This window comes from Spermophilus citellus (genome assembly GCF_964194105.1).
Source record: "Spermophilus citellus genome assembly, chromosome: 11".
NCBI lineage: Eukaryota > Metazoa > Chordata > Mammalia > Rodentia > Sciuridae > Spermophilus > Spermophilus citellus.
In genome coordinates this window covers 61,180,981-61,205,055 of record NC_138192.1, presented here as the reverse complement: position 1 = coordinate 61,205,055, position 24,075 = coordinate 61,180,981, and the positions used below count along the sequence as shown (strand labels likewise).

The window sequence follows — 24,075 nt, the reverse complement described above, 5'->3', positions numbered from 1 at the left end:
TCCCTGAACTTTTTATGTCAGATCATAATAGCTTATATTACAAAATCAAAAGCAAGAAAACTTGTGATTGTGAGCCAATAGGTTTTATATAAGGTTTCTAATACTATGTGTTTAAACATTTGGGTATTCCCTTTCAAAATAAAAATGCTATACAGCAAACAAAATGAAAGGAAATAAAACTATTCTTAAATAAGTTTGAAGAATAAACCAATGTTAAAGACTGATTAGCTTACCCAGATGGCATTAAGTGATTTTTTAGGTGCAAATTTTCCAATGTGGGGGGAGAAGGAAGTACCTTCAATGTGTACAATAGTATTTGGCAATATTTTCAAAAGGCAGTGAGAAAGTCAAACAGCCTTCTCCTGTGAAGTTTAAGAATAATTCTTATTAATTAGTGATAACTCATTCAGTTTTTACTATAGTATAATATGAAGAGTAAAATAGAAATAGGAAAGTTCAACAAATATTTTTCATAGCTGGATGAAAAAAAAAAAACCTAAGGATGATATGATTGTTTTAAACTATAATTAAAATTTCTACTTATATACTTGGCAGGACAAGTGTTTGTTTTAAAATTAGTAGAAAATGAAGCCCACAGGAAGTGACAATTAAGAGCTAAATGTGTGGTTTTGCTTCACATTAGTTATTTAGGCATACATTTTGGGGTGTTCTTTCTCATGTTTGCCACTTCCAAAAAAAATCAATAAGAGCCATGTGAAAATATCTAAGCGAACACAGGGGAAATAGTGTCAGAGATCAATACTTCTCTACCAGCATGTTTAACCTGCTGAAATGAAGTGTTAATCACAGAAATAAGATACCATATTACATTTATAAACTAATGAAACTAGAAAAAGCAAAGCGTGTGACACTATAATTAAACAGCTGGAAGACATCCAAGCCTGTGTAAGTTGATAACCCTGGTACAATCTCTGGCAGAGGAAAGGCAGGCCTGCAGTGAGTTGATATGGCCAGCTCAGTTGTTAATTGAATAACAGGCAATCTATAAACACTACTAATTGCACATGTGAAAACCTGTGTACAAGTAGAGATGCTGCCTAGAAAAGCACTCCAGAAAAACTACATGGATAAAGCACTCGGCAAATCTTCTGTCTCTCTCAATCCAGTTAAGTCATAGCTTAGTCTCACCGCTGCATCCTTCTGATTAACCTCTACACAGCAGACTTAATGATACATTTTTCAAAAGATCATTTTTCTTCCTAACTCAATACGAACTGCAGAACTATCAATTACCCGTTTCAGAAAAGAACAAACAAGTAATCTAGAAAATTCAGCCTGTGAATGGAAGGCTTTCTAAATTGTAAAAGAAGACATGGTCTTATTCCCAACAGGCAAAACGCTTTGCAGAATTGTTCTGTCGCATTTTGCAGAAGTGTGGCAGCTGCTGTGAACAGCATGGAGTGTTAAGATTTGACACTTTTTTTTTTCTCTTAAGGATATAGCCATTTGGGGAGGCTCAGAAACTGTTGTCAGAATTTTACTTATCCATTTAATAAATCCTTTTAGAATGATTATTTCAAACCTGGTGAATGCAAACCATTTCAAAGTCAGGACCTAAACCAAACTTCTGATTTTTAAATCTTTGGAGAAGACTGGTTGGCCCAAGGGAATAGTTATAAGATATAAAACCTCTCGAGTTTAACATTCAAACCCAAATAAGGCCATAGAGAACAAAGGTCCCTATCATTCTAGAGGAGTCCAGTAGTTTCCATTAAATGAATTCACAGACTTAATCTACTCCCTAGTAGATATATCACATCATGAAATTCAGAACTACTAATCAGAATACTATGCAGTATTTAGAAGAGCATATTAGCAAGAGACTTATGCTCATGTTGAGGCTCTAAAACTAGCTATACAAAGAAAACAATGTCTCTGGGCCTCAGTTTCTTTAACCATTGTGGGACTTGCAAAATATACACCATAAGGTTGTTAATAAGGAACAAAGGAATAATATAGGCAATATGTTTGCTTAGCAGAGTGTCTTGCATAAAACACACTGAATAATAGCACAGTCTTAAAAATAAAACATACAAATGCAAATATTAAAATATGTGTAGAAACTGCATGTAATCAAATGACTGAATGGTGCCTGAAGCTGTGTTTCTTTCTCACATCTCATTAGTATAGATGAGAATTGCAGGTTTCACTGAGATTCCTGGTGAAAATATACAAATGTGTCATCTTAAGACATGGACGTAAGTCAGCTAAGTGACACTTTTTATCAAGATACAGTGGAATTCCTCAAATATGAGGCCATCCGTGAACTAGAATAAGGAAAAAAAGGCTACAAAGAATCACTGTCAATTAATTTTTTAAAAAAAGCATAGAACCACTGTCAATTATATTTTTTAAAGCATAGGTTTATATATAGTGAAGATGTGATAGGAGGTACACACAGGGAAACAAGTGACATCTGTGACAGAGCTGTTACCTCTGCTTTCACCCTGGATATTTGCTACCCGGAAGACTCAGACTCTCAAGATGTCCCAGGCTGCCAGGAAAAACATCTGATATGTAATTTTTAAGTAATAATTTTAACCTCTTTATCAAATATCAGAATTAACAATAATTCTTTGTTAGTTTCACCCATTCCCTGACTACCAAAAGATATGTTAATTGAAGAGCAGTCTATGAACTAACCAGGTCATCCAAGTCTTCTCTCTATCTATGGACAGATTCAAAATCCTTCAGTCCCCATCAGAGCCTGAGGCTCACTCCTCCAGTGGAGATGCCCACCACACATGGGCACAGTGGCCTCCAGGACCCCACTGCATCCAGGATATCCAGCTTCTCAGCTGTGTAAGCAGTTAGGTTGCACATCCTTACTGCACTTGAACTTTAAGATTTGGGAATTAATCTTATATTTTCTTGATTAATTAATATTAACTGAGTTATATTAATTTATATTTTCTCTAACAATCTAAACTTACTGATCTTAAGACCCAGATAGAAACCTACTTTAAACAACAATTATACACAGCTTAATATACAATAAAGTAGAATTAATTGTGAATAATAAATGCACTGAATCAGATACAACTGTACCCAAATGTTGAAGCTCCTCCTAAACTTTCAAAGTAAATAAAAGTATCAATATAAAATTGCAAAGTGGTTTGAATATTTAAATATGCATGTTAAACAAGGCATAACTACTTCTCAAATAAAAGAGAGAGAGAGAGAAAGTAAGTATAAACATTAGCCATGCATGCAGGGCATGATGCACACACCTGTCATCCCAGTTACTAGGGAGGCTGAGGAAAGTGGATGGCAAGTTCAAGTTCAGCCTGGTTAACATAATGAGACCCCATATCAAAAAACATTATCCATGTAGATTTCAATATATTTATATTATTATTGCAAATATCTAAAGAGACTCTATTCAGAGTGAAATTGTATCCGTTATTTTCGAGTAGAAGCAACTAAGTTATACAGTATGGATTAATTGATTAAAGTAAGAGAGAAGCCTGAACCATGTTTCAATGCTGTTTGTTTTGTTTGTAAATATGAGAAAACACACACACACACACACACACACACACACACACACACACAAACACAATCCTTCAGGGAGAAAGGATTTACAGATGCCAATGAGTTGCATCCATACTAAAATGGTAGCCACATGTCCTTCAATAAAGCCAGCATTATAAAATAGCTAATATAAATACATAAACTATTTTTCCAAAATGTTAAACCATCTGCTTTAATATAGGAAAAATTTTTAAACTGTTACCAATATCAAAATCCCAGAAGCATCTATAACTGACTTTTTAAATTTAAAACTATCATGAGTAACATGTCAGCGAGATAATAAAGCTTTGTAGTTTAAAAAAAAATAAAAAGGATCCTTATCCTGAAGCAGCTCCAAGTGAGAATACATCTTGGACTATTGCAATAATCATGTTGTGATATAGTAGCACTATGACCCATGAGAAGAGAGAGGTGTTTTGGGTTTTTTGTTTTTTGTTTTTTTTTTTTTTTTTTTGGTTGTTGTTCTTGTTTTTTCTTTTTTTGGTACTTGGGATTAAGCCCAGGGGCACTTTACCACTGAGCTACATTTCCAGCACCACAACCCTGCTTTCTATTTTGAGACAGGTTCTCTCTATGTTGCATAGGGCCTCACTAAAAGTTAGCCAGGCATGGGCTGCTGTGCCTAGCAGGGGGTGGTTTCTGAAGTGTGAATATTTTGCTAAGATGAAGAGTTACCATAGAGGACACCCCTGAATATGACTGAACTGAAACAAGACATGTGGATTTGAAGGGTAAATGGTGAGCCTAGTAACTGAGACTGGAAATACAGAAGGATAATGTTGGGGAATTTTTGAAATTACCCTGGAAAAATAATAGACATTATACAAAATCATTGGACTAAAAGCTTTGACAACCAAGTTAAATACCCAGGTAAGAACTGGAAAGATGTAAACTTTGGCTTCGCTGTACTTTCCACACAGTAACAGATTCCTCTGATTTTAATATGGTTTGTTCTCCAAAAGTTCATGCTGGAAGCTTGGTCCCCACTGTAATAGCATTGGAAGGTGGTGGGAACTCTAAGAGGTGGGCCCAATGGAAGATGGCTGTATTATGACCACCCTTGGCCCAGTGGAAGATGGCAGCATTATGACCACCCTTATGAAAGAATTTAATGTCAGTATCATAGAGTGGATTAGGCTACCAATCCAGGAGAGCTCCCAAGAGAAAGTTGTCATAAAAGAGCAAGACTGGATCCTCCCTATTTTCTTGCTTCCTCTCCTATTCTCCCTTTTTCTGTCCCTTCTCCTGTTTTGTCATCTGTACTCTACTATAAGATTCTATCTATCTTGTGGTGACATAGTCAGGAGATAGTCACCAGACGCCAAACAGATGGGGTGGCCCCATCTTGGACTTTATGCTTCCAAAACTGTGAGCTAAATAAATCTTTTATTTTTTTCTTAATGAAAGCATCCAGTCTTGTTGAGGGCCACAGAGAAGTCAAGATGGCGCCTGGCACTTTGCCAGAAGGAGTGGTTTGAGAAGTAATGCCAGCGAGCCATTAAGATGATGGAGATTCCTTAATGACTGACTGCTGTATCCAATGATGTTAATTAAGTTAAGCTGTGTATAATTATTAAGATGATGAGGATTCATTAATGACTGATTGCTGTAACTGGATGATGCTAAATTGAGTCAAGCTGTGTATTCAGTAATGTATATATACCTCTACTGTCCTACAATAAAGCGGCTCCCACTGTATCAACCTTCACAAGTTGCCTGTCACACCCCCCCCCCGTTACTTTGCCCAGCCAGACTGCGGCATAGTCTCAGCTATTTTGTTATAGCAACACAAAATAAACTAAAATACAAACCATAAAGCTTATTAGAACATGTACTTGTACCTTTTCATTTCTTTGCTTAATTATTTCCTATGGATATCCTATTTCTAAAATCAGACTTCCCAAGCTATAGAACTAAACAGTGATTCAAACATTGCTGGACTGTTCTGGAAATGTATGCGCATTTAAACTAGAGTGGGGCACTCCCTTCTTGCTATTAGAATGTTTCAGAAATGAACTGCATGAGTTTTTAGTGAATGCAGAAAGCAGAGAAGAAAAGGCAATTGTTTTTTATTATGTGACAATTTGGTCCTCATAAATCTTGTAGAAGAAGTAGGCAGCAAGTTGGGTTATAATAGGCCAGGGGTGAAGATGAGTCAGTCTGGAGACAAGGCAATTCCAGGAGAGCTGGAAAGCTTTCAGAGCTACCAAAGAGAGGTCAAACTTAAAGAAACACATACCTTCAACATCACAACTCAGGTAGTTACGCACTTCATTCAAAATGAAGTTGATATCTTCTTCTGAAGGTATAGGGTGCTGTGTGATATCAGTTGGCGTATCAGTAGTGCCAGCAATAGTCATCTTTTGCCAGGGTAAGAAGAAAATAACTCGCCCATCACTGGTGGCTGGGTCAAGAAGTCCCATGCTCTCTGGGCTAAGGTAAAAAGGAATTAGCAGAAGCTTTATATTACTCTGTCTTCTATAAAAATGATTTCACTTACTAATTTCAAATAAGCCAACAAAACACGAACTATTACTTGTACTGCCCTACTTCAGAAATTCCTAGAAGGAAAAAAATAATATATGAGTAATAAAAAAGTACCAAGCAAATGTAATAATCCTCTTCTGCAGCAGAACAGCGCTCCCCACCTCAACAATGCAAGGTTAATTAACTTCCAATTGTTTTGGTTTTTATACTCCATGGATCATTCACATCAGATAATGTCAGTGGGATAAATGCCTATAATTTCTTTTATTATGGTCAATTAAGAATAGCTCTTCAACCTTTTTTCGAGTCTGTGAAAAGTATTTTACTGGGACATTTGACATTTGGCACATCTTTCAGTAGAAGTTCTCAGAAGAACATAAGAAAGTGAAAATCTAAGTTTCTAGAAACTAAAATGTAATCATCAAGTTCTTCACTCCTTTGTGCCTAGATGAACTTGTGCCACTTCACCAAATATAAGATTTCTTACCTTATTTCAAGGTTACAGAAATCTCAGGAAGTGCTCACAGAAGAAAACAGCTCATCTTTCTACTAATAACTAAAAATGTCCTAGGATAGGTCAAAGGGAGAGGAACACCTTAGCAATGAAAATCTTTTAAATAGAAAACACTGTTATGCTATTAAATCAGGGTCCAGGCCTGCCTCTTCAGACAGATTGTAGAAAATCTTCCCAAATATTAAAGAAAAATTTTCACTAAAATATTCTGAATTATCTAAAAACCAATTATAGAACATATTTGAAAGAATGGGCAACTGTAAATAAATATTAACAAAACCCATTGAATTTATCACTACAAACTGTTGTTTTAATGCATTCATTAGCCATTCAAAGAAATATGGAGAAGTTGTTAAGGTTTTAAAGCATCATATTCAAACAGAACACTGGTTCAATTCAGATACCTGGTTCAATTAGACCAAATTCTTATATAAAACCAGTGTTAAAGTATTTTATTTAACATTTTTAGCTTATAGTAATGCGATTTCTTAAAAAAAGGAAACAATTTTACTTGATTTGAGCCAATATCAAGAAATCCCTCACACACACAAATTTAAAAGGCAATACAGTCAATTCTTTATTTTTATAATTTCTTTAAAAATTGTTTTAAAAGATTGATTCAAATGTTTAATAATGAGATGCTAACAACGGTTTAAAAACAAATAAAAAAACATTTTTAGTACAGAAATGAAGTTGCCAGGTACACTGTCACATACTCAGGAGGCTGAGACAGGAGAAACACAAGTTCAAGGCCAGCCTCAGCAACTTAGCAAGTTCCTGTCCCAAAATAAAAAAGGCTAGGGATATAGCTCAGTGGTAGAGTGCCTCTGGGAGGGAAAAAAAAAAAAAGAAAGAAATAATAAAAGAAAAAAATATCTACAGTCAGCATAGCTAAATGTATCTCCTTTATTTAAATAACTACAAAGAATACTAATCTTTCAGGCAAGGAACCCTCAAGCACATAAAAACCTGTCATATCTCCTCTGTCTTTGCATCACTACCAAGAGCTTATCCTAAGAGGCACAGTAGAGAATGGACACAGAACTGTGGATCCAACCCAGATGCCCTTCAATAGATGAATGGATAAAAAAAATGTGGAATTTATACACAATGGAATATTACTCAGCACTAAAAAAATAATGAAATCATGGCATTTGCAGGGAAATGGATGGCATTAGAGCAGATTATGCTGAGTGAAGCTAGCCAATCCCTAAGGAGCAAATGCCAAATGTCTTCTTTGATATAAGGGGGTTGACTCAAAACAGAGCAAGGAGGAAGAGCATGAGAAGAAGATTACCATTAAATAGGGTTGAGAGATGCATGGGAATGGGAGAGAGAAGAGGAATTGCACGGAAGATGGAAGGAGACCCTCATTGTTATGCAAAATTACATAAAAGATGATGTGAGGGGGAAAAAGAGAGAGAGAAATGTCATAGTAGAGTGGGTAGAGAGAGGTGATGGGAGGGGAGGGGAGGGGAGATAGAAAGGGTAGCAGAATACAATAGACACTAGTATGGCTGTATATATAAACGTGGCTGTAAAACCAATGTGATACTGCAATCTGTACACATGGAAAAATAAGAATTCATACCCCGTTTGAATCAAATGTATGATGTCAAGATCATTGTAATGTTTTGAGCATCTAATAAAAAAAAGAAAGAAAATTTAAGAGTGAGAAGAAAAAAAAGAGAGAGAGAGAGAATGGACACAAATCTTCCACTTTGGAAATCCAAACAGCACCAAAGAAGTGTGCCAATCATTTAGAACTTCAGCAAAGATTCTCACCTTCACTCAGTGTTACCTGGAGGAAACTACTTTCACTTAAATATATAAAAAAAACTTTGAATATTGAGCATTTTTGAACTCTAAATATGACTATACCCTTTTTTCTTTGTATTTATTATAAAACTCTAAAAATCTTAAACATAGTTAATCAGAAGTATTATAGGTACCTATTTTGATCATGAGTGATATATCCTTAAGTAAATAAATTACTTTGAGATTGGTAATTAACACATTCAGAGATCAAGCAATTAATTTTGTAAACAGTACATAATTGAAGAAAAATAATAAATTTCATACTCCAGCATTTGAGAAATAAATTATATGCTGATATAATTTAGGTGCAACCATCTCATGGACCAATAACATAGATACCTAAAATAATGAACCCGAAAAACTTAAATAATTCTAATATTCAACAACCTAGATAAGAAATGCAGTTAGCAAAGCACAGCTACTGAATCCTTTAAACATTTCAGTGCAATAAAAGCAGTTTAAAGGGTGAAGGTGATGGTTACCAACACACACGTAACTGGAACCTGTAGAGAATCAACTGCTTAAGTGAAGACATATGTGTCAAACATAAAATTAATAAGCACAGAGGGAAGACAAAGCTATTAATGAATGGTATAAAAATTTAAGAATCCACTTGGAAATATCTTTCATTAGTTTTAAATTACCTAATTCATACTCTCCCTTAGGGAAGAAAAGTTTGTTTTCCTATGAAGGATTAATTCTGCAAGGTCACACTAAAGTTCGATAACGGTATCAACTATAGTAATGGTACATACAATGCAGTGTGGCACAGGTCTCGTTCCAATTTGAATGATTCATTTGACATCAGAGGGAAAAGCTAGCTAATTTATGTGTGTGTCGAGGATTAAAGGTAATGAACATTTTTCTCTTGCAGACCATTGCTTTCCTGAAGTACCTTTAGTTAAACTGAAATCAATTTATTGTTAACTACTTAGCAATCAGTGTTAGAGCTAACGGTATGTACACAATATGAAAAAAAAATTGATCTGTTGTCAGCAGGAAAAAGATTCAGTAGGAAGAAGGGGGAGATTAATTAGTAATTTGGTATATTATCGCTGCTTTGGGAAGAGCACCTAGCCACAACTCTGATGGAAATTACAGATTTATTCTTTATATAACTTAAAGAGTGCTTTTAAGAAACTGATCTCTGTATTATGGATTTTTCTGAAATTGAAACAATTCCTCCTGCCTCCCCCTGCAAAAAAAAAAAAAAAAAAAAAAAAGAAAAAAAGAAAAAAAAAGAAAAGAAAAGAAAGCTATTACCATAGTGCAATATAATCCTACATGTAAAACATTACTTAAGGTTAAAACAAAATTTACAAATGACACAAAGATGCTTCGGAAAATGGCCTGACAAGATACACAGCACAGCCTTCATTCTTGATTTACCATCCTATACTTGATAAATCAATGGCTACTAAACTCTGAAATGCCAAACTAATCAGGCTACAACTGCCACACTGGGTCTTAAGTTCTCCTCAGCCCGGTGCAGGGCAGCCCCAGAAGGTTCATACCAGCTCTGGGTCGTCCCTGCAGACCTGGTCAGAACCTCAAGTCACAACTGTTGAGCGTGACTGACTGATGAGGCCAGAGACTCATTTCAGTCTGAGATCTTCTGACCCCACCCAAGAGAATGATTTGATGGGGAGAGGAAAATCAATCCTGAGGTATGCCAGAGCTGTCCTTGCCTCAAGGTCATCGATTAAAAAAAAAAAAAGGAATAAACCCTTACTCCAGGCCACAGTTCACAGCTAAGAGACTCATCTGCAACAGAGCCAGAATGGGAGCCAGGCTGTGGACCACTCTTCAGCAACACCATATACAGTGGCTGTAGTTCACAGTGCTACCAATAAAAATACTATTTTTTCTCAAGAAAAATCATTTACTGAATTTTGGACCAAAACAGACTTAGCTGTGATCTAACACTTTAATGATCTATGGAGAGGGGTTCTAAGGCTAATGCTAATTTTTTAGGATTAAAAGGTCTTTTTGTTTTGAAAATATTATATCCAGGTGATATATATGTACATATTTCTTATTTAAAAACCTATCTTTTTTGTTATAAAATATACAAGACACACTATAGAACTGCCGCAGTCTCGGCTGGGCACAGAATCACGAGCCACCACACAGCTTTGTAGATTCAAACAGCAATTCTTTATTCCCGAACTCACACCGGCCTCCACACACGTTCTCTCGCAATCCCAGTTCTCCTGCCACCCAATTCACCTACTCCACGAGGCTTATTTCCCAAAATGCTCTCTGAATCTCACGAGAGTTCAACAGGAGCTTAGGCAGCAGGAACGCCCTAATTCCAGCAGCAATAATCCTCAACATCGAACTTCCCTAAAATCCAAGGTCTTAAACTGGGAACGCCTTAAACTTGTCTTAAACCGGGAACGCCCTAAACCCAAGGATTGGGATACTTCCTCAAACTGCAGGATACACCCTAATCCTGGATCCACCCTCGTCCTTGGGCAGGGTCACCTAACATGCAATGTCAACAGCGAAATTAACATGGGGTACGCTGGCAAGGAAATTTCCTACTTGGTAATGGCCCTCAGCATAGAACAATATCTATCATGTGACCACTCTACTGCAAATTTTGTAACAGGACAAACATGTGTAAGTAAAAGCATATACTTTTATGGAAAGAACTTAAAGAAGATTACTGACTTTCAGAAAACTGAATGAAGCCAGGAAAAGGCTTTCACTGTCTCTCTCCTTTCCAGAATGATAGAAATCTCTGATTAATCACTTATGTTCATTTTACTTATTTATTTTTGTCTACAGGGATTATCTGGGAATTAAGATGAAGAATTGTATTTTGTTCCCATATTAAAAAAGACCTTTAACTGTTGCATTAGTCAGTGCTCCATCACTATTAAAGATGCCTGAGATAATCAACTTATAAAGAGAAAAGTTTATTTTGGCTCACAGTTCTGGAGGTTCCAGTTCATTAGCAGCAGACACTGTGGCTGGGACAAGGCAGCACATCATGGGATAAGCAAGTGGCAGAGTATAATCACTCACATCATGGCCAGGGTTCAAAAGAGAGTGAGAGAAATTGGCCAGAATCCCCCAAACCCCTTCAAATTCATGGCCCTCCAATGACCTAAAGACTTTTCATTAGGCCACCCCTTAAAGTTTCCACCACCTCCTGTTAGTGCCACACTGGACCAAGCTTTTAACACATGAGTCTTTGGGAGACATTCCTGATCCAAAATGTAACAAATGTTATATTAACATTTTAATATAAAAAAGCAATTATCTCAACTTGGGCAAGTGGATAAAAAAAAAGTTAGGATTCATTCAAAAATTAGTTATTGCAGAACTAAAGATGTAGCTCAGTGGTAGAATATTTGCTCAGAATGTGCAAGGGCCTTGATTAAATCACCAGCATGGTATGGGGAAAAAAAAAAAAAACTATGGGCATTATTATAAACTAGAAACTACCAAGATTTGAGGAAATAGCAGTCAACAAAACAGATAAAAATTAATCAAAGATCATTGTCCAAAAACATCTTAGCTGGGCGTGTTGGCGCACACCTGTAATCCCAGCGGCTCAAGAGGCTGAGGCAAGAGCATAGGGAGTTCAAAGCCAGCTGCAGCAAAAGCAAGGCACTAAACAACTCAGTGACAGCCTGTCTCTAAATAAAAAATAGAGCTGGGAATGTGGCTCAGTGATTGAGTACCCCTCAGTGCAATCCCTGGTACCCGCATCTCCCCGTAAAAAAACCCTGAGATCTTTTTAAAAAGCTGGATGTGGTGGTGCATGCCTGTATTCCCAGCAGCTTGGGAGGATCACAAATTCAAAACCAGCCTCAGCAACTTAGGAAAGCCATAAGCGACTTAGTAAGACCTTGTCTCAAAAAATAAAACAGGGTATGAATGTGGCTTGCTGCTTAAGCACCTCTTTCAATCCCTGGTACCAGGAAAAGAAATCATCAGATTTAATAGAAGTTAGATACTATATGAAATAAGGAATCAGAAGCAGAAAGGAATACCTTACCCAAGGTCACACAATTAGTAGAAGAGAAGGTGAACAAACCAGGAAGTTCTATGCCAAGGTCTGATCTTGGCTTAACTCTTGTCCTGTCTCCTTGTCTATGTACTCTGAAATAACTGATTGCTTTTCTATCTTAATGGTGCATTTACAAAAGAAAATGGTTTGTCCCAAAGAATGCAGTAATTATGTGACAGAATTAACCTAAGGCCTTTGGGGAATAATAAGTAATAAAATGTCTTCTGACATCATGGGACAATAGTGAAGAAAACATAAGACAAAATATGCATAAGAATATGTTGAATTTAGTAAATCTAAACAAGTACAAGAATTTTGATAATTACACCTATATTCACTGTTCTCACAGATGTTAAAAACTCTCATAAACTAGCAGGCCATGAATATTTTTAATCCAACACAAAAATGACTGTATATAATTGCATCTGAAACTATTTTAAAACTCAATTAGGTACCGATGCATACATTTTTATTATCAAAATTAGAGCTACATTGGTGTTTCCAGCTTTGAAAATGCATAGGAAACTTTGGAATTTGGGAGATAAGTTCTCTTGAATACACTTTGAGTAGAAGTGTATTTGGTATGGCTGGGCAGGGTGGTGCATGCCTGTAATCCCAGTGGCTTGGAAGGCTGAGGCAGGAAGATTTCGATTTCAAAGCCACCTCAGTCAACAAAGGTGAGGCACTAAGCAACTCAGTGAGACCCTGTCTCTCAATAAAATAAAAAATAGAGCTATGGATGTGGCTCAGTGGTCAAGTGCCTCTGCACCCCATTGCAAAAAAAAAAAAAAAAAAAAGTGTATTTGGTACAAATTAGGTGTCTCTTTTACTGTCTTCAGAAAGAGTTGATTACTGGAGAGCCAATAATGAATAAGGTAGCATCATCTATAACATAGCAGGATAGCATTTCTAGGAGAATACCAAGTATCTAATTTTTGCACATCTATTTTATTTCATATTAAAAGCCTTGGGCTGTAGGTTGTGGCTCAGTGTCCTTGCCTAGCATGTGTAAGGCACTGGGTTCAACTCTCAGCACTGCATGTAAATAAATAAATAAAATAAAGATCCATCAACAACTAATAAAAATATTCTTAGAAAAAAGAGCCTTATGAAGGCAAGGCATGATGGCACATACCTGTAATCCCATCAACTTAAGATGCTGAGGCAGGAGGATTACAAGTTTAAGGCCACTCTCAGCAAGGCCCTAAATTACTTAGTGAGACCCTGTCTCAAAATTAAAAATTAAAAAAGCGGGGCCCTGCAGATGTAGCTCAGAGGTAAAGTGCCACTGGGTTCAATCCCCAGTTTACAAAAAAAAAAAAAAAAAAAAAGCTTATGTTTCTTTATGAAAAATTAGAACAATGTGGAAGGAAATAACCCTCACCTGTAATCACATTACAGATAAAACCATTAATATTTAACATATTTTCCAGTCTTTTTCTATCTGTAGAAAACATGTAGAAATATAGATCCTATTAAATATATCGATCATCTCTAGTCTTGCAATTTAAACTAACATTGTATTATTAGCATTTTCCTAGGACAATATGAATTTAAATTTAAACTAACATTGTATTATTAGCATTTTCCTAGGACAACTGAAGTTATTTATAATTTTAATTCTTGACTACATAATATTCCCTTGTCTAGATAGGCCATAATCTATTTTCTCCCAAGGTGAGGAAATGAAGTGGTTTCTAATCTTTTTTAAGAACAAATTATGACATAATATCTTTGCATATAATTCATTATTTCATGTAGAATTACTATTTACCTACTAGATTTAACACATATGGAATTAACAACAGCATATAAATTCTGTATTCTTGGCACAGTCATATGACTTTTTCCACAGATGTCTTAAAATATACATTAGGAGTAATCATTATTAATAATTTGACAAGAAATACATACATATTTCTTCTAAATTTTCAAAAACATACAAAAGTTGGAGTTTTTATGGTTTCCTGTGTACCCATCACCCCACTTAAATGAGATTCAATTAATAGCAATACTTTATCTCTACCCCTACTCACTTCTCCATCCCTACTTATCTCTGCTAATTTGATATTCTGAAAATTATATTATTATTATTATATTAAAATTATATTAATTATTATATTATATTATATTTATAAAGTTATAAACTAAGAGGCTAATATTTCCAACTTGCTCATAAGAATAAATATTTGACAAAATTAATTTCTTAATGATTTAATTAAAACATCCTTTATGGAAGTTTGACGAGATTAAATTTTAATATCCTATTAAGAATAGAATTTAAAATACCAACATTTAATCTCTAAAAGTGACTATAATGAACAAAATACACTGTAAAAAAAAATAGATCCCCATTAGACTTTAGAAATGAATACTGCCATAAGTGGCTAAGATTTTCCCCAGTCTGGTTTATATTTTGTGTTAGAAGAGTTCCATCATTTTCTCCTCATTTAGAACAGCAAGTTAGGCCATCTATTATTAAGAAGAGTGTACCAGAAGAAATTAAATGCATACGGAATCGCTTGTGCCCTTTCCCAGGTGAGGAACAACAAGATGAAGTAGTTACCTGTAGTAACCAGGCATCACAATATGGACACCAGCACTTGGCTGGCAGATAGCCGCAGCGTTCTTATCATCCATTTTGCGCACAGAGTCTGTGAAAGGTCCCGTAGCATTGATAACACATTTGGCTCTCACATCAAATTCCTGCCCTGTGAAAGAAAGCAGCATCAATCACACACCCCATTTGTTTCTCTGTTCACTGATGCTGTGGATTATTAATTCATCTATTAACTCAACCTATGGCAAAGTATATTGCATACCACACTAAGTGACATGAGCAGCCAGAGTTATTGAAGAGCCAAACAAAAGTCTCACTCCTGAGTAAATTTACCAAAAACAAGTCCAAATTAAAGAGAAAGCATGCCATTTTTTCATTGTGGTGCTCAGTCTATTTATAAAATGCTCAGGATCAAGGTGCCACACATGAAGAAAGTGGAATGAGAATAAATAAGTCACTTTCTCCTGAAAACTCAAATGTGTAAACAGCTGCATCGTGAGACAACACACTTCCCAGTGTTAATTTTGTTCAAGAAATCATGTAATTTTACAGCTGCCTGTATGGCCATAGGACCAGGACAAGAAAGAATCTAACAAAAGTTAAAGGTGATTGATTTTAATGACATGTAAATGCACTGCCTGTGTCACCTAAGTGATACTTTGAAACTTGGTACATTTATTTAATTTTATTAATTATATGTTTTTGTAAAGAAAATGGAATGCATTCATATCTGTGAGAATTTTGTGGGCATTTATTATTATCCTTATTATTATTATTATTTAACACAAAGGGGAAAATTGCCAATTCCTACAAGGGAAAAATTTTCACGTAAAACCAGTCATTATTGACAATAAGGAATATAATTAATATGACTCTGAAGCCTGGGTTAAATGGAAGAAAAGTGACAGAAAAATTATAAGTCAGTCATTATACAAGCAAGGCAAGATTCTAAGAAATACCTCCCTCTCCGAGATGTGGCATACCTGTGAGGACATCCTTACACCGTGCGCCGCTCACGTGCTCCTTGCCCGTCTGGGGGTCTGTCTTCTTGAGCAAGTTCACTACCTCCATGTAATTGGCTGTGGCAGCCCCATACCTGGCAGCAGTGAGAGCAATGGCAAGGTTCATCCGTGCATCATTGTGTTGTCCTGCAGCAGGAAAAAGCATCGGGGAGGGACAGGAGTCACCTCGAGCCACAGACTGGTGGTACAGAAGTGTGTCACAACAGATATGTCACATCTGTCCCTGTCACCCAGAATATACATGATGGTTGGGCAGCTCTATAGGGCACGATTTGAAAATACGTGGTCATTCTTAATCAGGCCTTCACCTGCCACTTCAGTAAATACATTTTGTACCACAAACATGGTGAAAAATACCCCCTTCCTACAGAGCTGACATCAATTATCTGAAAGTTAAGAAATAACTAATTACTCTCTCCATGTGGGAACAGATGTATATGTCAGACTTTTCCTAATACAGAAAAACCATAAGCATGAAAGTGAAGCAATTCAAAACTTCAGAATATTTGACACCCCAACTGGTGTTGATGAACAATTTTTATGAGTATGTGCTCTATCTAATATTCAAAATCAAGAGCTTAATCTTCCATAGAGAATCTCTCCATATTCCATAAAAGGATTTTTCTTGGTTTGAATTTTGATCAGGGCTCCTTAAAATGTAACATTTTTTTTTAATCGCACATAAAAGGTAAGGAATTAAGCAGGGCAAAATTTAATTACAGAACAATTCCTACCTGTATTGTTAAAGATTTATTGCTGAAAAATCCTAGTTAAAGAAAACTAAGGGGGAGGAGAAGGGGGGAAAGATGATTAATCACTTTAAAATACTGGCATCACTGGAGACTTTTTCTATTTATTATTGCCAGTGGAGTTAACGCTGACCAGGAAGAATTACTCTACATTGCTGGGGCCAGGTTCTCTGTGCCCTGAATAATTAATTATCCAGGGCTAGATGTATTGAAGCAGAGTTCAAATTCCCACACATTGGGATCGGTTCTATCAAGATAATACTGATAAAGGGATGAATTTGTAATGGATATTGTTGTTGATTTATGTTGCCAGCATACCAAACATTTAGTATAAATGGTTTATGTAAAGTTTCTTCCTTGTGATTCAGCCTGTGCACGGCTAGAAGCACTACACAAGCAATCTGTTCCAGCTAAAAGGGCAAAGTTATAAAGAGAGAATCAATGACTTAAGACTCTGCCACCCCTCCCCACAAATATCTTATTCCAAAACCTCTGAATTAATACAATCAGCCGAGAATCTTACCCCCAAAATTATATATGCCACCAAGTGAGGAACACATATTAAACCTCAACATGCAAAGTTTTTATTATTCTGGGATTAATATATTCAAAAATTAACAGGATGAGTAGGAGGGGAAAGAAAACAACAATAACAGGAGCAGCAGTTGAGCTGGGCATAGAAAGGAAGCGGAGCAATTCCTCAAGTTACCATTTAGCATGACCCCAAAGTTGCTTAAAATAATCCCAGGTATGTCTAAAACTAAGTTTAAAAAAAATAAAAAAACCTTTTATTAATGCAGAGCTCCTTATTTAAAGCAGAGGTGTGCTCCATAGAGTTAAATACACACAGTCTAAAGAAACTAAATAAAAATTCTACTAGGGATTTTCCTTTCAAGGCAATGACACAGCACTCATCTTCTGCAGTCTTTCTGGCAGATGTCTGTACAAGAATGACACACCCTCCCCAGCACCCGGCCGAGGTAAGCATTTGGTAGTACATGAAATCCAAGTCATGTTTGCTCTCAGCATAGGCATATTATAGGGAAGCTCACCCATTTTGGGTTTGTTGACTTACAGACAGGACAAGTCTCTGGAAAGTCATGTGTAAATGAACTATTTTAAATCCTAGATGAAACTGCTGTTCCAAGGAACCAGGCAGAAATTCCATTCACTAAAAAATAGATTCCTTTGTAAAGTGCCATATCTATTACACAATCACTTGGGTGTAAACTGACTTTGAAAATGTAAAATTTTCTTTTAATGCATTTTAAAAATACAAAATCTCATTACAGCATCAGTATATCATATATGCATGGCTTACACTGCAGTATAAGTATAGCTCATCAGGCTGTTGCTTCCATATTAAGAAATCTCTCCCTAATTAGCTTGTAAATCACAATACAATTTAAGGTAAAGAAGATCAACTGCAGTTTAAAATCTAAGATAAAGAAGACTCCTTTGCTCCTTATTTCTCCACATCCACCCTCAGGAGCTGGGAGTACCTATCTTGACTTCAATGGGGAATGCTACTTATTGGTAGAGACCCCCCCTTTTTTTATTGGTTGTTAAAAACATTACAAAGCTCTTGACATATCATCTTTCATACATTTGATTCAAGTGGGTTTTGAACTCCCATTTTTACCCCAAATACAGATTGCAGAATCACATCGGTTACACAACCACATTTTTACATAATGTAGAGACCCTTCATGATATGATCCACATCTGCCACAATTCTTCTACTCCCAGTATTCTTGGATCCAGGATTGCCAAATTATTTGTGATTCCCTGAACTTTCAGGCCATTGTACACTTCTTAACTTTGCCCACACTTATTATTTGTATTCTGGCTGAGTGCCATTCTGGAAACATCTGTTTGTCTCTTATGATCTAGATCAAATATCTCACCATGAAGTCTCACCTTATCTGCATCCTACCCCTTCCAAGGCAAAATTGTTCACTGCTTCTGCATCGGCATTATGTCTTGCACATACCTTTTTAATAAACTTTCCAATACTACATTTATCTGTAAATCCATCTGCTTGCAAAAATAATTAACCTTTGTCATGAACTGAGTGTTATGATAAATGCAGGGAACACGATGGTGAGAAAGACACAGGGCAGCCTCAACCCAATGGAACTTACTTCCCATTGCATTGTAGGAGTCCACGTCTCAGGGGATGGTAGCAAACTCACTTTCATTTGCTCTTTTCCCTCTCTCTCTCTCTCTCTCTCTCTCTCTCTCTCTCTCTCTCTCTCTCTCCTCTCATTAGTACCAGGCATTGAATAGGTACCCAATAAGTACTGAGTTTAGCCAAATGTTATTCAATATGTTAGAGAAACAGATAAAGAAATTCTTACTTCCAACTATGGAATGAAATGCCTTGTCTCTTGCTAAAGAAATTTCAGACATCTGAAAGTTGGTGGCAAGACATCTGAAGAGTACATAGAAATCCCCCAAATGTGGAAAATCTGAAACATCACCCCAAACTAGCTCTTATATATAGGATGAATGATTGGGAGGGAGATAGGGTTTCCTCAAGACTTTCACCACAGCTTCCCCTTGCTCTGCAGAAGAATGTACACCTAGCTACTATTATCTTCTAAAAATTGAGGAGTAATCTGCCACCTCCTGAGACCAGAAGTTCACATCTCAATCCAGCAATCCTCTTCTTTCCAGACATTCACTTTAACCATTTACCTCCTTGGATTCAGGGCAAAGCTCCCTCCTTCCTCAACCTCCTGAACCTTGCCATTCACCGTGAGATACCTAGACCCCAGACACTTGCAGTGTATGCTTCCTGGAATATAAGTGATATATTTTCATTATTCTTAACTAAATTTTTCTCAACCTCCTTCCTGACATTTTGAAAGGTATCTCTATGCCTCTTGTAATTTATTTCTGGAGAAAAAAACCTTTTTGACACCACTTCATGTCATTGGAATGTGATACAATAATCTCAAATCCCCACCCAATTGATCTGCTTATGAAGTTTAGATTTTCAAATCCGTTTCCTTAGAGCCAGGCAACATTATACTGTGTTTCACTGATCAGGGAGTAGCTTTACATTGGCACTTACACAAGGACCCAGACGGCGACTGTGAAAATCTGTTTCCTGCTCTGTTCTCGTTTGCACTTGAAATCTTACATATGTGCACATACTGAGCTTACAGCTCATAGGGGAGGAAGCACATAAGAGGTGGAACTATAACTGTTTTCCCTTGTTTAGAAAAACAAAATATTAAATCTACCCACCCAAAAGAATAAAGGTTGGTGGTAGTAGAGAAGATTTTGTCTTAACTCTCAATGGCCTGGAACACAGAACAGTGATAGGTATTTTAAGTGACATATGTGTGACCATGCGGATTTCAGGATGTAACCATCTAAAAGATAGGTCTTACATATAAATATTTTGGAGACATAGCAATATTGCTCTCCTTGGAGTCAAAGTTTGGCAACTAAGTTAACATGCAAAATAGTTGGAAAAAAATGAGTAATGATGATTGAATGTGTAAAGGGTATGAAGAAAGAGTAAATGTGGAAAAAATAGGTAACAAATTAGCTGGAATTTTCATTTCCTTCAGGTCTTAAGTTCTGTGGTGCTATGAAAATGTACATATAATCTTCCTCTAAATACAGTATACATTTAAATGGCGTTTCACTACATACAGACCAATCTACAATTTGCCTCCCAGTATAGAAAGTCTAATTGTTAGGAAAAAATGCTTCTTCTTTAAAATAACACCTGCCCACAATTTCATATTTGATAAAAAACAGCACTTTGCAATGTTAAGAATACTTCCTTCATTTCACTGTGCTCTGACCTGGGTCTTATGTAATCACCTTGACTACTTCTAGCAAAGGGGGAAAGGATGCTCATGAGAAATGATATTCCTGTAAAACTTTAATCCCATTTCTAACAAAATCCACAAGGAATGTTTCACTGTTTCAGACTGATAATGTCACAGTGACCTCTCTGGCAGCTTCCCCTTTGTAGTCTGCAAAGGTAATTCCAAGGCTAATCTACCAAACTCAAGCTCATTGAATAAAACCACTGCATTTAAATTTTTCCTTTATCATGGGAAAAGTACAAGCAGAGGCAGGGCAAAATAAGCATGTGCACGTGTATATGTGTATGTGTAAAGAGATTATTCAATTCTGTTTTAAGTATATATCATGAGTAAGCTTGAAAAAGAAAACTCAAGATGAGAACATAGTCTTCAAAGTAAATTATGACAACATGTAATTTCCAAAAGTGTTGTTGATGGTGGTGGTTTTTGGCAGCCTTGTGCATGCTAGGCAAGTGCTCTACCACTAAGCCACATCCCCAGCTAAAAATGTTTATTATATAAGGAGTGACAAGGGTCAAGAAGCACATGGAGCAGTGTAGAGAAAACACACTTTACAAGGTATGATGTAGAGTGACTCTGGGCTTGGGATGCCTGGGTTGGAGCTTCTGGATATGTGACTAATCTGGGTTGGCATAATGTGTGATACACTGCAGTTCTGGGCTTTGATATCCTATACACAGAGAGGATCTAGATACTTCTGAAATCATACAGTACATATAATGTCCCACTTTTAAAATGATTACCTATCCCTTCCAAGAGTTCACTTCAATCTTTTCCCCATTTCTGGCTTCTATGACATTACCCCAATATCACTAAAAGAGACTAGGCATTCATAAAGACCAAAACACCAGTGGTTCATGAAGGAAATCAGAAAAAAAGAAAAATCAGAAAACATACTCTCTCCATTGGATCTCAAATTATGCTTAAATTTTAATTTTATTAACTTGTATGGGCTATGAAGTATATTGCAAATATTGCTCCATTCTTCTTCCCTTTCTGTATCCATGCCTTTTGTCACAAGTCTTCATGATGTTCCCTTTTACTATGATTCAGGACTCAGCCATGTGAAATTGTTTGGTCAATGGAATAGTAACAAATTTGGTAAAAAGACCTATTATCTCAGCTATCTCAGCTACTCAGGAAGCTGAGGCAGGATGATCACAAATTCAAGGCCAGCCTGGGTAATTTAGGAAGACCTTGTCTCAAATGTTTAAAAAGGGAGGTGGGGAACGGGTGGGGGGGGGTGCATAACTCTGTGGTAGAAAGTCCCTGGGTTCAATACCTAATTTAAAAAAAAAAAAAAAAGGAAGAAGTGTAAATTCTGCAGAGACCAGGGAAGCAGTTAACCACTCCAATATATGAGCCACAAAACATAAGCAATTAACACAATTAAGTTCTAGCAACAAGACCACCTATAAATTAAATTCTCTACTAATTTGTAATTACATCCAAAGCTTATATAAAAGCATAAAGTACCAGAAATGTGACTGCAGTATTAGTAATGGTATTAATATAATCCCAATATGTTAAGTAATGCCTATCAAGTGATATTTTTCATTCATTTATACTTTAAAATATTTGCTTATATTTTATATATATATATTTATCAGAAAAAAATAGTTATAAAATCTTCTTGAGATGATGTGTATTTTTGCAGAAAAATATCTTCTAGTATAGACTGGTGAAACTTGAAATAAAAACATAATATTCCAAGTTTATGAATTGGAGTAATTTGCTGTCATCTATCCATACCACAGTTCTCAAGAAGGGACACCTGTTAGCACTAAGACTGTAATCATTTTTATTATTAAATACAAAGGTACAATTAAATGCAGGCACAGGATGTGACCTGCATCATAATTCTGCCTGGCCTTTCTCTTCACAATATCCTTTTCATTATTGTGGGCCCTTTGTTCCTTCATGTTTCTTTTGTCTCACCCTAAGTTCTCAAATAAGCTATTTACAATCTGAATAATTAGCAATCAGGGTGGATCTGTGGTCTTTGGCCCTGTGTAAAGGAAACATTGTCAAATGCCTTAACATGACATACTTAAGTACATAAAGTTTCTATACCCTCAGGACTTTCCTTTCTTGAAAAAGTTTTAAATAAATCTAATGAGGAGTAAGTTTTCTACTTCTCAGACACTTAGGAATCTAGCTAGAATTGAACAAAAATGAAACCACATTTAAACTGCAAACAACAGAATGCTTTGGGTATTCATTAGCTATTTCTGTACAAAAATGTTCTATACATTAGTTTACAATGAAGACTCCGTGTGCCTGCTCTAGGACAATCAATTCTCTCTCTAGCACAAGCCAAAAATAGTTTTTTTATATAGTTTTTAGGAGGAAAAAGGAAAAGGGAACAATGTGACAAAAATTGAAATGAAGTTGGAAAGTCAGACAGCAAGACATACTGTAGAAGACTCCTTCACAAACCGTACAATTATGTGGCCTAAAAACCCTGGGTAAGTTCCCTTGCTTGTTTGTGAAATGCACTAAATTCATTGGTAAGCCTTCTTGGAAGGTCAAGCTTTGTGGGTAAAGATCTCTCTATTGAGAGTTGCAGTCTAGACATCATGACATCTTAACTCAAGAAAACTTGACTTGAGGATGCTTGAAATTCATTCCTTTTGCAAATATTTATTGAACTCCTACTATGTACCAGGCACTGAGCTAAGTATCATTGTGGTGGGTAGAAAACAAAAAAGTCAGATTGGTCAATTTGCCCCAGGATACTGAAAAATGTGAGCAAGTTTACAGTCTATCTTGGAAAAACCATTCCTATTTTCTTGCACACCTCCTTTATCTTTCTTCTGAGGTTATCACCAAACCCAATATTCCCCCACACATCTTCTCTTCTCTTTTAAAGTATAGGAAGATGTGCAAAGCTTTCCTCATAGGAGTGTGTGCTTAAGATGAAATCCAATCTCTACTAACTCATACGAATTCTCTTATCTAAGGGTCTGTTTTTTCTTCTATGCAAGGAGAATGATAATGGGATTGTATAGCATTATTGTGAGAAATAACTCAGATAATGCATGCTACAACACAATAACTCCCAATATGTATAAATTATTATCATTATACTTACCTTTATTATTAAAAGGCTAAAAAAGATTACTAAAAATCCAAGACCACTTTATATCTTGATTATATGTTATGGTTATTGCCTAAAAATACATTTTTAAAAAGTCCCAAATATTTTCCAGTTCTAAATGGTTTTATTGCTCACCAGTTTGGCAAACCTTCTCTAAAACATATAACAACCAATGTCTAATTTCCACACTTGCTGACTATTGTTTTCTCTTTCTGTTTGTTTCTCTTTTTCTCTCTTCATTTTTTAACCATTAACAAATAACTTTTTTTTCGTTTTGTTTTGTTTTGTTTGTATGTCACAAAGGATAGGAAAACAAGAGAATGGTTTTAAATCTGGAGAAAAATGATGTTGTTTCAAAATATAAGAATTACCAAATTTTAATCCAAGGGACTTTG

The 24,075-nt window shown here is 36.0% G+C and overlaps 1 protein-coding gene across 7 annotated transcripts in view; it reads right to left on the bottom strand.

The window, feature by feature from the left end:
• The window catches only part of GPD2 (glycerol-3-phosphate dehydrogenase 2), a 164,342-nt gene that overhangs the window by 18,963 nt on the left and 121,304 nt on the right, over positions 1 to 24,075 (bottom strand). For all 7 annotated transcript variants that reach the window (XM_081261713.1, XM_081261714.1, XM_081261715.1 and 4 more), the window contains 3 exons: positions 15,942 to 16,106; positions 14,965 to 15,109; positions 5,795 to 5,988 (listed from right to left, as the gene is read on the bottom strand). In XM_081261713.1, the coding sequence (XP_081117839.1) occupies positions 5,795 to 5,988; positions 14,965 to 15,109; positions 15,942 to 16,106 (504 nt within the window). The remainder of the gene's footprint in view (positions 1 to 5,794; positions 5,989 to 14,964; positions 15,110 to 15,941; positions 16,107 to 24,075) is intronic.